This window comes from Mixophyes fleayi, chromosome 12, assembly GCF_038048845.1.
Source record: "Mixophyes fleayi isolate aMixFle1 chromosome 12, aMixFle1.hap1, whole genome shotgun sequence".
NCBI classification, from domain to species: Eukaryota; Metazoa; Chordata; class Amphibia; order Anura; family Limnodynastidae; genus Mixophyes; species Mixophyes fleayi.
The window spans coordinates 79,869,624-79,885,883 of NC_134413.1; the positions used below are offsets into that span (position 1 = coordinate 79,869,624).

Sequence of the window (16,260 nt, forward strand, 5' to 3'; positions counted from 1 at the left end):
AGAAAGACCGTAGGAAAAAACTTGAGATTGCAGCTGTTACAGATCTGAAAAATAAGGATATGATGCAGAGGGAATTCGAAAGGTCTCCGTTAGGCCGCAGTGTTTCAGCAGAGGCGTCGGGTCTCTGGGGGTGAGACTGGTGTTGGAAAATGTAATTATACCCGAGGGTATTAATGGGAAGAGTGTATAACATCAAAAATAAATTATTTAGATAATTAGTTGGTTGCTAGAAAGCCAAAAGGACTTAATGATGAGTTAAATTACTAATATATTATAATATATATATATATATATATATATATATATATATATCTTTATATACTGTATATATTGTATTCATTTAGATTACTCACTGCTGTAAATTTTACCTTTTTGCACTGGGTGTAATTTAGCTGCTTTCTTATCAGTCATATTATTGTCTAACATTGTGTTTCTTAACGTCAGTTTGCAATCTCCGTCAGGCTTTCCCGACGTTTGGTCATTCCCAAGTTTCCATGTGATTGTTGTATATTCTGTATATTTATATAATGCATCCCTTACCGTTAATTATAAGGAGATTATAAGTCATCGAGGAGTTCCGTGATCCTGTAAAAGCTAGGTCTCCGAAGTTACCCTTGTATACCCATAATAATATACATTAGAGGGGGTGGTGTTATTATTTTCCCTAACGGAAGGGATGACATCAGAACTCAACGATTATAAACTATGACATCCGACCTCACCCTTTAAACAGGTATTATTTACAGGATTGTATACATATATTAATATCACTTGTGTATTGTTTAAGACATTTAAGGCATTAAGATTGCCTGTCTAGATAAGGATACTGCCCTGAACTGTGTGTCTGTTTTACGCCATGTCTATGGTACTCATTCCCCTTCTTATTAGCCATCATTTTATACTTCTATTCTATACCCTTTTGTACGTTTATCTACAAGACCACATATTCTTTACCGACTATGCCCCTAGTGATAAATGTACCGTAACAGCTGGTCCCCCATTTACTTGTGTATTTTGGCAGAGTCTGGACGAGTTAGGCAGGAGTTTCCCAGGAAGAAGGTAACAAAGACAGATTGATCTTTTAATTAGTTTTATTAATTAAACATGCTGAAATGTTCCAAGAGGGTGATTAATCCCAGAGAGCACTCAATGGGGTAGAGAGATGTGATGGACGAAATGAGGTATAGGGTAGATGATAAGGGCAGAAGTACAAAGGAAAATTCCAAGGTTAAAACCAGATATTTTTGTGTCCTTAGGACACAGATGGTCACTGAGGTGTCCTGACCCATGGAATTACTATGTGTCCTCACTTTTGTTCGTTTTTAGGAAGCGTGGAGTCAAGTGTCCACAAACAGCCATGAGGTGACAAGATTTTCCTTTACACAGTCAAGGCAATAAAACACAAATTGTTCAAAAGTGAACCAAAGGTAAATAATGTCATCTATATAAAAATAACGGCAGTAACCATATATTTTCCTTGCCAAAAAAAAAAAAAAAAGGAATACATTTTATTTATTGGTCATAAGAGGAAGCGATCAATCAAAGGTCGCAAGGAGCTGACAGGGGGTTTCAAATACACGGACAAGCAAAATTAATGAAAAAAAAAATCAATACTAGGCTTGTGTTATCGAACAACCACTAGGTGGCAGTACAGTCATATTGTTTAAAAGATTATGTCTCCCGAACTGAGCCCTTAACCCCTCTCTCCTGCTTTCAATACACAAAGTTGCCCCTCTCTCTGGACAATTATTAATGGGGGGGGGGGGTATTTAATGGTTCATTTTTAATGGTAAAATATACTGAAACTTCAGCTATATGTATACATTTGTAATAAATATATATATATATATATATATATATATATATATATATATATATAAATATATATATATAGAGAGAGAGAGAGAGAGAGAGAGAGAGAGAGAGAGATGTTTTTAATCATACAGTGGGTTTCTGGTCGACAAGGCTTGCATTCTAAATTTTGGTAGCTGAGGTGCAGTGATACAGCCCTTTGTAATACCAGTATTACTGAATATTGGTTCTGCGCACAAAATGGCCGCCTCTACCGTGTAGAAAACAGGCATCTTGAACTGTCAATACCAGAATCTTATTTCACCTTGGGTTTTTTTCAGTGTGCACAAAATATACCTATACCATATTATCAATCCTTATTTCTGCTGTGAATAAAGGTGTACAAGTACGTCTTCTTTACTATAGAGAAATGGATTCCACACAACCGAGGGATGAAAACATTCTAAACACAATGAAAGGGTTAAAATATGTTATAAAGGCAGGCTTTTCCGTTGCAATATAAACATCATTATATAAATTAATATATTTTCCCATATTTAGATAGTTTACATTTAATTATAATCTTATATGTCGGGGGGGGGAGGTGACCAGGGGTGTCTGTATTTCACATGACGCCCCTTTGAAATATACAAGCAGCTTTGAAGCCCCCCTCTTGCCTACACAACCTGGGGGCCAGCCATTTCAGGCGCACGAACCCTACTTCAAACCCCAAGAGTTCAGCCAATCGCCGCTCTCGGAACTACCGATGTCACCAGTTAACAGCCAATCGATAAGGCTGGATATTGGCGCGGTCCACAAAAATGGCTGCCATCAGTGTCCGTAGGCAACGGGTCCATTTAATATACAGAGCATAGCTTGGTGGGGAGAGGTCTGTTAGTGAAGGGTGGAATGAGAAGGGAGTATGAAGCCCAATAGGGTCTATATTTGGTTATATACATTTAATACGTAAATATAATATATGCTATAGTAACATGCCTGAAGAAGGGATTTCTGTAGCCGTGAAAGCTTGTACACGTGGAGACCTCACTTTTAGCTTATTTTGTACAAAAGTCTTTCTTTTCCGCTCTATCACACTGACTATACCCAGATCGAGGAGAGTATCTACAAGTTGGCCAACCTGTGGCCTGTGTGAGCGTTGGGATTGGCCCAGATAAGGGTTAAGCATTCATTATAACTTAAGGGAAGAGGGGTTGTGTCGAGGGGGGAAACAGCAGCTATGAAGCCCTGTTGGTATCCGTCTCGTCCTCTATAGAGAAGGGAGTGTGGAATCGGTAGACGAGTTGGTACACAGTGTATCTTCTACAGGGCAGTGTAGTGGTCGCATGCGGAGGTTCCATTATCATGGACTGGGGTCCTGCTTCCTTTTCTGGAACCGGCGGAACTTGTTCTGGATGGCCAGAGCCGCCTTCTCCGTCTCTGGGGCGTTCAGGTCAATGTCGATTTCTTCCTCCACCTTCTCTGAGTTCCCGGCCTTATCTGCCAGAAAGACACCGTATTAGAAGAACGTTTTTTTGAAGACACCGTCAGATCTGGTCAAACTTTCTAAAACATAAACGTAGAGTCAAACACGGTAACCGAGAAATGCATTTTAAGCCTGGTCTGTTGTAGGACCAATTAAGAAAAACCGTTGAGACTTGTTGACATTGCCATTTGACTGAATTTGGGTTCAATGAAGATGACCAAAGAGTCACCTTGTCAATGTTCTCTATTGGGGTCCAATTAGGACTACTAAGTCAATTCAACCATATTTTACGCTGGACCTTTGTCCATTGAGGAAGACCAATGAGTCAATTGTCTATTTGACACTGTTCCATTAAAAAAGACAACTGGATCACCGGTAGAGGAGTGTCACCTCTCTGGTCCTCCTATCTAGTCTTCTAGAATCAACGTAGACCCCTAATAGCTCAATTTGTCGAAAGGAGGCCATACACACACAGAAGATGTGTCAGATAGACCTATTTGTCGAAAGTGGGCCATGAATGACCAACTGGATGACCAACCTATCCAATCCAGATCCTATTCAATGCAATGGGAATATAAAGGTTGGAGAATCCAGTTGGCTGGTGCCCAAAAACGTTCTTGTCTGGCTGACGTCAGGTCCGTATGTTTGGCTCAATCATTGAGCTGCCAGATATGCGTCATATTTGGCCCTTAACTGGGTCATCCATATCTCGTACATATCTGACGGTTCAAAGGAAAGGAAAAGCGTTTAATCCAAAGATGATTACAGCACAGAGTTCATTTCACGAACCTTACAACGTGCAACATAGCGGCTACTGACTGATTCCGCAAAGTCTATGATCGATGACAAATTTAATTTGATATGTCCAATTTTATTACATTATTATTTCATGTTTATTTTGTAAGAAGTGACTCATACATCTGTGCCTGGTTGTTTAACTGGTTTGTATCATTTATATTGATGTAATAAACTTTGTTCTCTCAGACTCTCTTTTGATGAACAACTTTAATTAGATTCTATTTTACTTGTAGGGTCATTTAATTGGGAATTAAAAGGTATCTATCACCAACAGTTACTGGTGTCTTCTTACCCCTCTGACCACCACTATTATAGGGGTTTGTACGGCACGGAGTTAACCTGACAACTTCGTAATCAATGCTAAAAAAAAATCATGCAATAAAAATCATGTAATAATACATACATACAATATATTTCCCAGACAACAATTATACATTGTTCATAACTTAACGGTTCTTGCTTAACGGTTACAGGGCGTAAAAATGTTGTAATGATGTATTTGCAGCCCAGATAATACGTACAATAATGATGTCATTCAGTACAGTTTACGGAGTTTGTTAAGGATGGTGGATCATCCAATCAACACATCTCCCCTGTTGGACACCAACCAGACATCAATCATGAAAAATCGATTGTGATAAAGTGTATAAAAAAAATATTCTTTGATTTTGTGCCAAAAAAAAAGTCCCTTTCATATGTAAAGCTATGGATTAGTTGTTGGGTATCATAAAATGATTCATTTGATTATTTTTGCGAAACTATTTTGCAGCATCTCTGGCTTATCTCACTTTATGGCAGCACACACACACCCAATCTGGCCAATCGTATTTGATTGAGGCGGTGAGCGTTTTCTCATACGCCCTGCCCCGCCAATCTGGCATTTAATATAGGAGCCATAAGTACTGGCGATTGGCTCCTCAGTAACCAATAAATTATTAACACTATATTCATCTTCGTGTGAACACAGTGACAGGCCATGTACCACAAGTTTATAACCTTAATGGATAATTCTACCTTTGGATCCACAATTTTAAAACTTAAATCCTTAGTGACACAGGCCCAGTACATTTAAGTACACACAAGAGACGCCACGTACCCTTCTCCTCGCTCAGGGGGGTCTGGTTCGGAGATTGAATATCACTGTTGGCTCGAAGCTGCAAAAGAGACAGACAGGTTATAATTAACACCAGGCCCGTAATACCCAGTAATAATCCCATCAACGTTCACGCTCCTCCTAAGCACGCACTAAATTGCACATTTGGGGTAGGAGTCACTGAGGGGGTGTAATAATAGGGTACAAAACGAGGTTCACATTTGACTCACAGCTCCTATGCTGCAGTCACGAGTATATATATCTGTCGCCTTCCCTTCTTTCCAAATCTAACAACGACAACAAGAGGTCCCGAAATACGTTTGTTGTTTCTTACGGTAACAGAATCTATCAACCAATAACGTCGTACAAACCAGAACCATACAGTTTACCTAAGTTATGGTCAGCTGGGGACGGCCGGTGCATCGTGATTGGCTCTCTTCTGTCCGCTGTACAGTGATTTGTCTGATTCTACTAAAGCGTTTATTTTTTTTAATATTTGCCAATCTCCCTCTGAAACAGAGTTGGTTTGCAAAATCATTCTGTGGGCCCGAGTTGTAAGATATGTACATGAATTCAAGGATCAATATACTCACCTCTAGAACCCTTGGATGAATGATACAACACTTTTGGTTTGTGCCAAGGGGACTAGACTATTGAAAGATTATTATAGCACAGTGGCTTAGTGGTTAGCACTTCTGCCTTACAGCACTGGGGTCATGAGTTCAGTTCCCGACCATGGCCTTATCTGTGTGGAGTTTGTATGTTCTTCCCGTGTTTGCGTGGGTTTCCTCCGGGTGCTCCGGTTTCCTCCCACACTCCAAAAACATACTGGTAGGTTAATTGGCTGCTAACAAATTGACACTAGTCAGTGTATCTGTGTGTCTGTGTGTGTGTGTTAGGGAATTTAGACTGTAAGCTCCAATGGGGCAGGGACTGATGTGAGTAAGTTCTCTGTACAGCGCTGCAGAATTAGTGGCGCTATATAAATAAATATAGCACCATCTAGTATTCTATATGCACAGTGAGATGTTATTACGCACCGATTTACATGCCATCCTTGTACGATTATACAGATCTCACGTGCAGTGATCTATAGCTGGAGTAGAAATATACATTTTTTGCTAATCCAGACTGCATTCGGCTGTTCCCATCTGGTGCTTGCAGGTTGCAATTACAGAATTTCCAGCACAAAAAAAAAAAATAGGCAAAGAGATTCACGGCGTTCTGTTACAAATGGAGATTGGCACGGACAGCCGGAGCCGAGTATATTATCTTCTAGACGTAAAGTGACAGGGAGTAGGCCGGGGCGTCTGACAGATGCTTCTGTGAGCCCTAATCGCCGAGGCCATAATTATGCTTCAACCTCACAGGTGACAACTGCTAATAATGAATGAGCCTTTGCCATTTCTGGGCTCCCAGCCCCCGGTTGCAGCCAGAGAGGAGGCTGGTAGAGGGGAGAGAGTGACAGTTCTTAGACAGTGTCCCTGGGCATATTCTGACTGCTTCAGAGAGAAAATGGTTTGGAGATGAGTTATAAAGACTGGAAATGTCATTTATATGGGACAGAGTGTCTTTATTTTCAGGGAGACCCCCCCCCCCCCCACACTGAGCGCTGGCCGCTGGCATGAGGGGCAGGGGGGTGGAGGTCGGACAGGCGGCCGCTGGCATAAGGGGTAGGAGGGTCATACAGCCACCAGCCTAGTGCTTTATAGCGCTAGCCAGCCCTCTGGGGCACAGGCCATGCCCCCATCATGATGTGGCCACTCCCCTTGTCCCGATGCCACTCCCCCTGTCCCGATGCCAGGGGAGCACAATGTTGGGAGGTACACAGTCGGCTGCTCCTCAATGTTGGCAACGGGCTAGGAGTACAGGGCTGAACTATGATGTCACAGACCAGAGCCACGCTCCCAACGGGAGAAGATGTAGCCCCGCCCCCCTTTCCGCACACCGTAAGAAGCTTGGAGGCAAATGGGAGGGGCTTGCGCCTAGCGCTCCCAGGCCTCACACGCCGGCCCTGACTCCACCCTCAAACAGGCACTTTACACTCTCCATGGATCATCCTACACTCGGTAAGCACACAAACATATAAATGGCAGAGGGGGCATTCTATACAGGTGGAGGGATCTCAAAAATGTTCTTAAAAATACATTTGATGGAAAGACCTCTACAGTTTGACTCTACAGTATATTCTATTAAAACATCTTATTTAAAAAAGTATTTTTATTTATTTATTTTATTTCCTTAAAATATTATTTATTCCTGTGCTTTGTTAGGAAAATAGATGTTTTTATAGTCATTTCCTATTCACTACAGACAGGATCTGAAAGTAGGAAAATCCTAAACACAAGATATTTCCACCCCTCCTATTATTAATACAGTATTTCCAGAGAAATTATACAGTGTACACTAAGTTATGTCTGAGAATAGCCAATAGACCACAGTGGCCATTACAAGGGTGCCCTCTGCTGGCAAAAATAAGTATTGCAGCAATTATCTTTAGCTCTTATTTCGTAACCTTGTGATTCTCCAAAATGCAGTGTTCTGTGTATAAATCCTGTCTGAGAATCACCAGTACAACACAGAAGACTCATTTGCTAACAGATCCCCTTTTGTGGCCATAAAGCCCCTGACTAAACCAGTAAAGAGGTGTAGGGTGCCCTCTACTGGTGGAAAAAAAGAATTGCAGCGTATGTGAGTCTTATTTTTTACAAATTCCAAAAACTGTATTTGTTGGTATTTTCATCAATCATCATCATCATCATCTATGTATATAGCACCACTAATTCTGCAGCGCTGTACAGAGAATATATATCACTCACATAAGTGCCTGCCCCATAAGAGCTTACAGTCTTAATTCCATATTGCACTCTTCAAAAGAAATATCTAGGTCTGTGAGCTAAGTTACCAAAGTTACACCCAGGGGAATTATCTCTTAGTGGTTACAAATGTTACAAGAATTTGTATAATTTATGAGTGTGAAGCCACAACTAAGCTAGTTTGTAAAGTGCAGCAATTAATGGTTTAAATAGATAAATCAGAGTAAGAGTTAGAGAACCAGGATTCAAATGTGATTTTGTGGTTCAGATTAGTAAAGTCATTTTAGGTACAGTATGATATCTGCCTTATATTCCCAAATGCAGAATTTCTCCTTCCCGGGTCCAACAAAATAAACAATATGTGAGTTAATTGTTGTATATTGTAACGATCTTGGGTTCTAACCCTGTTGTTGTATTAGCAGGTATTGACGAATTTCGGTCTAAGTGAAAATATATAAATATTGCAAGGAGAGAGAAGTGTATATTGTATATTGTACTAGTAAAGAACTTGGAGAGAAGTGTATATTGTACTAGTAAAGAACTTGGAGCGAAGTGCTCCAAAACACTCCAAAAACATACTGGTAGATTAATTGGCTGCTATCGAAATTGACTATAGTGTCTCCCCCTCTGTCTGTCTGTCTGTCTGTCTCCCCCTGTGTCTGTGTATGTGTTAGGGAATTTAGACTGTAAGCTCCAATGGGGCAGGGAGTGATGTGAATGAGTTCTCTGTACAGCGCTGCGGAATTAGTGGCGCTATATAAATAAATGATGATGATGATGATAAGTGTATATTATACTAGTAAAGAACTTGGAGAGACCTGGATATTATTACAAACTCAGAATATAATATGCAATTAAATAATACTGTACTCAATAGTACAAAAGTCCTTATTTTGTAATGAACCTGAGACTGTGTAGCGAATGATCTTGGAGGAATTTGCTGAGTATTTTATGATCTCGTTGATAAGTTAATCAAGTTGACTTTAATATATTACATAACTAATTAAATTGCTAAAGAAAAAGTGCACATATTAAACTAACTGCACATGCAACATACAAACGTAGGTTTTCCCTCATTGTCAGAGTGACATTCTCCTTAAATAAAAATATGTCCGTCAGTTCCCTTTAAAAAACATCTGTAGAAGAATAACATCCAGGATTTTAGCCTCAAAAATCATTAAATACACGAGGATGTTCGGCGAGACCATTTTTACTCAATAAAATACCGCTGACTAATGGCAGCTATAAGTGACCTGCAATAAACACAACATTAAATATTAACGTTACAGTTTGTGGAGTCTCTCACGGCAGGAAGGCTGAGCACTAACCCAGTGCAAAGTTGCAGAGACGGTATTCACAGCAGCGAGAGTACGCTTGGAGCTTGTGAATAACGCCTGTCTTGTTTTATCGTCATTTTGTTTTGCGTGAACATCTTGACGTTTTTACACTGATTTATGTTACATTTATGGTAAAGATGTCATATTAAGGAGAGGCTGTCAACCCTTTTAAAATCTCTCCTACTAAACATGGGTACTCCCACTCCCATTAGTAACCACGTTCTATAGTAGGCTTAGGTAACCTGTGACTTCCCAGCTGTTGTGTAACTACAGCGTCTCAGTGATGTCATTAAATACGGTTACAGCCCAAGCAAAATGGCTTCTTCCGTTGTGTGGCCCTTAAAACGATAAAATGCACAGTGAGTGCAAGCTCAGCGGACCCCATTCCAGGGATTTGGTGCAGAAAGCCCTTTTATTGGGTGGGGTAACATCTACCCGTCTCGCTGTGGCAGATTTAACCATCCAGATAGGAGTTTCAGGCCAGCATCCAGCCACAGTTAGGAGCGCGGGAGGACTGATCGTTGTAAGTAACGCTACGGAGCCCCAGGGACCAGAGAAGGTTAATTTGAAATCCTGATTTAATAACAGAGGAATTGTGCCGCTTGTACCCCCGGGGCTCTGGCTCACTTAACGCTGGCGACAGAGGGACAGAGAGCGGAGGAGATGAAGGGAAGGGGGGCTCCCCGTCTAATCCTCTTGCAGGGATTAATTAGTGTAAAAGGTGGGAGCGAGGGGTCAGAGGGGAGAGATGGAGAGAAGGGGGATGGAAAAGAGAGCGATATGTAGGATAAAACGCAAGCGGAGAAGAATATTAGGGAAAGAGAGATGGAACTTGGAGCATTTAGAGTTCCTGTTTGGCCGTGTCTTCATAATTCTGCCCCCTACATCGCCCCATCGTTAAACACCCCTGTTATCCGGGTCGGACTTTATAAATGGAGGACATAACATCTAGCACAGAATATATATAAAATTATTGTTTTCTTGGTTTATAGGCAACACATAGGTCTATATGGTGTACCCAGTGATGACATGCTGCGACTTGTAGTTCCCCAACAGCTAAAGTTGGCTAACATTATGGGAGCTACAGCAGCGAGGAAAGGTCTCCCCGCAGACCGTGTGTTTACTGAACGTGTACGGGAAAAAATATATATATAGATAGATAGATAGATAGATAGTTAGATAGATAGATAGATAGATAGGAGATATATAGATCGATAGATAGATAGATACATACATAGATAGATAGATAGATAGATAGATAGATAGATAGATAGGAGATATATAGATCGATAGATAGATAGATAGATAGATGGATAGATAGATAGATAGGAGATATATAGATCGATAGATCGATAGATAGATAGATAGATAGATAGATAGATATATGGATAGATAGATAGATAGATAGATATGAGATAGTTAGATAGATAGGAGATATATAGATCGATCGATCGATAGATCGATAGATAGATAGATACAAGATAGATAGATAGATATGAGATAGATATATAGATAGATAGATAGATAGATAGATAGATAGATAGATACAAGATAAATAGATAGATATGAGATAGATATATAGATAGATAGATAGATAGATAGATAGATAGATAGATATGAGATATATATATAGATAGATAGATAGATAGATAGATACAAGATAGATAGATAGATAGATAGATAGATATGAGATAGATAGATAGATAGATAGATAGATACAAGATAGATAGATAGATATATAGATAGATAGATAGATAGATAGATAGATAGATAGATACAAGATAGATAGATAGATAGATATATAGATAGATAGATAGATAGATAGATAGATAGATAGATTCAAGATAGATAGATAGATAGATAGATAGATAGATAGATAGATACAACATAGATAGATAGATAGATAGATATATAGATAGATATATAGATAGATAGATAGATACAAGATAGATAGATAGATAGATAGATAGATACAAGATAGATAGATAGATATATAGATAGATAGATACAAGATAGATAGATAGATATGAGATAGATAGATAGATATGAGATAGATATATAGATAGATATATATATAGATAGATAGATAGATAGATAGATAGATATATAGATAGATAGGAGATAGATAGATAGATAAATAGATAGATAGAAGAATAGATAGATAGATAGATATGAGATAGATAGATAAATAGACACAAGATAGATAGATAGATAGATAGATACAAGATAGATAGATAGATACGAGATAGATAGATATACAATAGATAGATAGATAGATAGATAGATAGATATGAGATAGATAGATAGATAGATAGATAGATAGATAGATAGATACAAGATAGATAGATAGATAGATAGATAGATAGATAGATACATAGATAGATAGATAGACAGATAGTGTATATCTATAATTACAGTGCAGGGTTAGTTATTCCCTCCGCAGTGGAGAAGCGGATGAGATGCAGTAGAATCCGACATCTTATCGCCACGGGACCATATGTCTCCATTACCATTTTACGGCTTCCGCTTGTTTTTCTACTCACGTTTTATTGGTTTGCAGTAAAGATATAAAAACCCACATAAGTGAGCCCAGCAATTGCAGCGTTATAGCTGAGCCGTAGTGTCCATAAGGGAAATGAAAGATTGACACACGCAGCAGTCCAGGGACTATTTCCCTGGTTTGAGGGAGAACAGGCATCCCGCCACTGGAACAGCAAACGTTTCTGTAAGACGGAGGTGAGACCACTGATACAGTCCTCCATTCAATTGCAACGCGCACTTCAATAGGTCAGATATTTCGCCACCAAAGCAACAAACATGACAACTTCACTGCTGCTCTGCCATGTCCCTGCCATAAACACTGGCACCTTCGTGTCGCGCGTTAGCCCTCGGCTCCGCTGTCAGTCCTTACCCCCCAAAGAGACAAGAGGTTCTCCTCAAAATATTCTAGAGTAATCTGAATATCTCTGTAAAAATTCTCCAAGCTCAATAATCACAGACGGACATCATGATAAAAACAACCAGTTAATATTAACGAATTGGGGGAATGAGCCGCGTTTCACACTCTACACCCGTGACTCTATGTACGACAACATGCGCGGAGTGAAGAACGGTGACGGTGAGAACTTGCAGCTCTCCGTTCAGTTCAACATGGAAGCAGCATAACTTCCTTAATCGACCGGTGACCGGGTCAATGGACGAGAAACGCATGAAAATGGGGACACATGGACATCACTGAGGTGGAAATGAATACAATAGGCTCTGACGCTTTAGTGTAATATACTTCCTATGAGTATAGGGAGCATATGCTCCCTATACTATATGCTCAGCATAAATTCGGCGTCTGACACTCTCGATAAGTGATGAGTCAGTACCCTGAATGTTCTCCCCTTGATTCAGTCGGAGATATTACCATGCCAGTAACTAATGAGCCTTTTCCGGCGAATTAAACCATCTCGGAACGAGAGCTTGTCTTGGAATGAATAAGATTTCCTATAGATAATTGGGACTTGACAAGTCTAGGCTAATGACAGGAAAATGACACCGAACCGCACGCGTCGCCTAAGCGAACCCTTCCCTCCCTCTCGGATGTCATCTGCATTGCCATTCATCACTGCCATTGTCTATTTCATGCCATGTGGAGCAGCTGCCGCTCGATGCCACCCGCTCAGTTTTACATACACAGCCTAATTATCTTAAAAGCTTACGCCTCGTGTTTCTCCCTCTGTAGCCACGCTGAGGCCCAACATTACAGCGCTTTCCCTCTCCCCAACAGATGCACAACGTTGCCGGCAGACGTGAGGGTCCTGGGTGGGAAGGGGGGATCGTTGCAGGGACGCGCAGGTCACAAATTATTCTTCAACAGAATGTGATATAATTTAAAAGTATTACTTGAAAATACCAACGTATAGTATATATGCTTGTTTATGCTGGATGAAACCAGGGATCCAATCTACCTTAGAAGATGACCAGGAGACCATTATCTGTGTAGGTGATCTGTACCAAACCTGGGGACTGTGGCTTGATGGCAGAGACTGTGGGTCGGCCTAATCCAGGCTTGGCAAATCTATGGCTCTCCGGGTAGTGTGAAACTACAAGCCCCAGCATGCTTTGGGGACATTAACTGTGATTGGGGGAAGAAAAGGGGGCCCTTAACTGTGATTGGGGGGGAGAGGGGGCCCTTAACTGTGATTGGGGGGGAGAGGGGGACATTAACTGTGATTTGGGGAGAGAGGGGGACATTAACTGTGATTGGGGGGGGAGAGGGAACATTTAATTTGGGGGGAGGGGAACATTTACTGCATACTTGCCAACTCTCCCGGAATGTCCGGGAGACTCCCGCATTTTGTGAGAGTCTCCCGGACTCCCGGGCGAGTGTGGCAATCTCCCGAATTCTGCCCACTTCACTAGGAAGTGCCCCACTTCCTAGTGAAGTGGGCAGAATTAGATCCCAAACGCCGCGATTCCCGGTGAATCGCGGCGTTTGGCCCCGCCCCCGCTGTCAAATGACGCAATTTGCGTCATGACGTCACAGGGGGCGGGGCCGAAATGACGCGATTTCGGCCACCCCGCCCCTTCACGCCCCCCTCCACTGGCTGGCTCCCGGAAGGGAGCTGAAGAAAGTAGGTAAGTATGATTTACTGTGATGAGGGAGTGGAGGGAATGTACTGTGATGAGGGATAGGGGTCACATGTATGGCGAAGAGGGAGGGGTGCACATGTATGGGGAGGGGGGGGGGCCCTGCCAGATTAATTAGTGCTGGGCCCCACAGTTTCTGATGGCAACTCTGCATATGTGTGCCACTAGATATAACAGAACATGTGCATGCAAGGAAGAGTGACTATAAAAGCATAGTGTATGTACAGTACGCATTAAGGACATCCTGATATTTGCATATATGTTTAAAAAAAAATAATTTTTTTAGAACACATATTTTTATTACTGATTATAGTATTATGAGTTGTTCATTTATTTATTTATTTTCTAGAATATTTATTTGTGCAATCTGACGGGACTTCATATTACCCACCTTCATGTGTGTATCCCGCACTGCGTTCTTGCTTGTCTACCTACGGCAAGTAACATTTAGGCAGATCGTCCAGATTCAAATGGAAACGCATCTCGAGATCCGCAGGGATTGGAATATACAGGCGGAATTACGCTCAACTTCCGGACACTTTTTTGAACCACAAGTCGCTCTCAGACTTTGATCCAAGCCCGTAATGTGCCTGTTTTTGTACAGGGAACGCAAAGACTTCTGGGACAACTAAAAGGGGTACGGAGGCTTACGTCTTCCCACGGGAATAGCCGAGGCGATGGGGGATGTTTGTATAAATGTGCCAAGTTATGAACACACAGGAGAAAAACAAAAAACAAATTACCTTACAGGTTGAGATATTAAAATGAAGAGGGTCTGTATTCCTCTGGTGACAGAAATAAAAGTGACACCTCCATTGGACGCCGCACAGAGGAAGATTGGCACACAGGATGCGGATAGATTGATCTAATCCAATGTGCGTCGTCTTTCCAAATTAACCATATTGAACTTTACACTAATTTATCCCTCTGCGCTCATCATTTTCAAATTATCTTCCTTCTCCCCTCCTCTCCCCAGCCCTCTCCGGTGACAAATCATTTATTCCTTTACAAGATAAATCGCTGCGGTTTGCCGTTGTCAGCACCACGGCCCACTGCCCCCCCCCCCCCCCTCCTTCCTCTCCAAACCATTCTTCCAGGCAATGCTCCCCCCCCCATGCACACATATTCCTCTGCTGCAGATCCTGCCGATGTGGCGGTCCGTGCATAAGTGTGGTGCAGAGGGGGGGGGCGGGGGGGCTCAGCCCCTTGATACAGAATATAGGACGTAATAACTAACGGCGTTGAACAAAATCCAATTTATATACCTTAACTACCTGTGATGACTGCAATCCTCTCTTGGTTTGGTTTGCACAAGATACATTCCTGGTAAGTAAAGTGGATTAATTACTGATGCACAGCGATCCTCAATTGCAAAGCACAATACGCCTGAGGTGGTGGGCGGATGAGGTCTTGGGCCACCTGCGATCGGAGCAGGTGGCTCAAAATTTCACCTGGCTTTGTAGAGCAAGACGGCGGGATTGGCAGACGAGCGGAATTTTGCACCAGCCAATCGGAGAAGTTGGGCAGAGTGAGGGCAAACATGGAGGCCTTGCCCGCCACAACCAATCAGATTCAGGCTATCATTTATCTCGTGCATTCTAGAAAATGACAGCTAGAATCTAATTGGTTACAAGACTTAAACCAATATTCGCGACTACGCAAGCCCCTCAATTCACAAGGAACCAGCGGCATCACTCAGCGTATGTGCTGTAACGCATAGCAACGTGAGGATGTCAGCCGTTACCAGCCCAGCGCCGGTAAGACTAATGACTGGTTGTCGTGGGTTACAGCACGTTTGCCAATTGGACAATGTTGTTGAATACTAATGGCCTCACACCTCTTGCTGGTATCACGACCTGCGTCACCCACGGCTAATTCCCACAGCCTGATTAATTGTTCTGCTTAAGATTCCACTGCAGTAAATCAGCGTGATGGTGACCTTGGGAGGAAGGAGGGTGAAACGCGCTGGGTGTGAGGTATAATGAGAACCAGAGTCTAGAGTTTCATTTAGAGGAAACACATTCTAATGACTGATAATGACAAAATTAGAGCTCATGGGAGCACACTGTCAGTGTGGCTGATAGGATATAGTTAAATATACATATTGCTGCCTCCCCTCATCCAAAATAATTGGTTGCCTTTGCCAACATTTGCAGAATAAGAATGGGTACTGAGAATTGCACCCAGCATACAAAACAAGAGAAGTGAGACTGTGACTATATCCATACATACTGGTAAAGAACAATTACTGGGAATTACACCCAGAATACAGGTCAGGAGAAGAGGCACTGTGCATACATAATA

The 16,260-nt window shown here is 41.6% G+C and overlaps 1 protein-coding gene across 1 annotated transcript in view; it reads right to left on the reverse strand.

Moving 5' to 3' along the window:
* Positions 1 to 1,073: 1,073 nt before the first annotated feature.
* PCP4L1 (Purkinje cell protein 4 like 1) overlaps positions 1,074 to 16,260 on the reverse strand; it is a 36,783-nt gene continuing 21,596 nt past the window's right edge. The window contains exons 2-3 of the mRNA XM_075192506.1: positions 5,169 to 5,226; positions 1,074 to 3,288 (exon numbers count right to left, since the gene is read on the reverse strand). Of these exons, the coding sequence (XP_075048607.1) occupies positions 3,152 to 3,288; positions 5,169 to 5,226 (195 nt within the window). The 3' untranslated portion in view covers positions 1,074 to 3,151. The remainder of the gene's footprint in view (positions 3,289 to 5,168; positions 5,227 to 16,260) is intronic.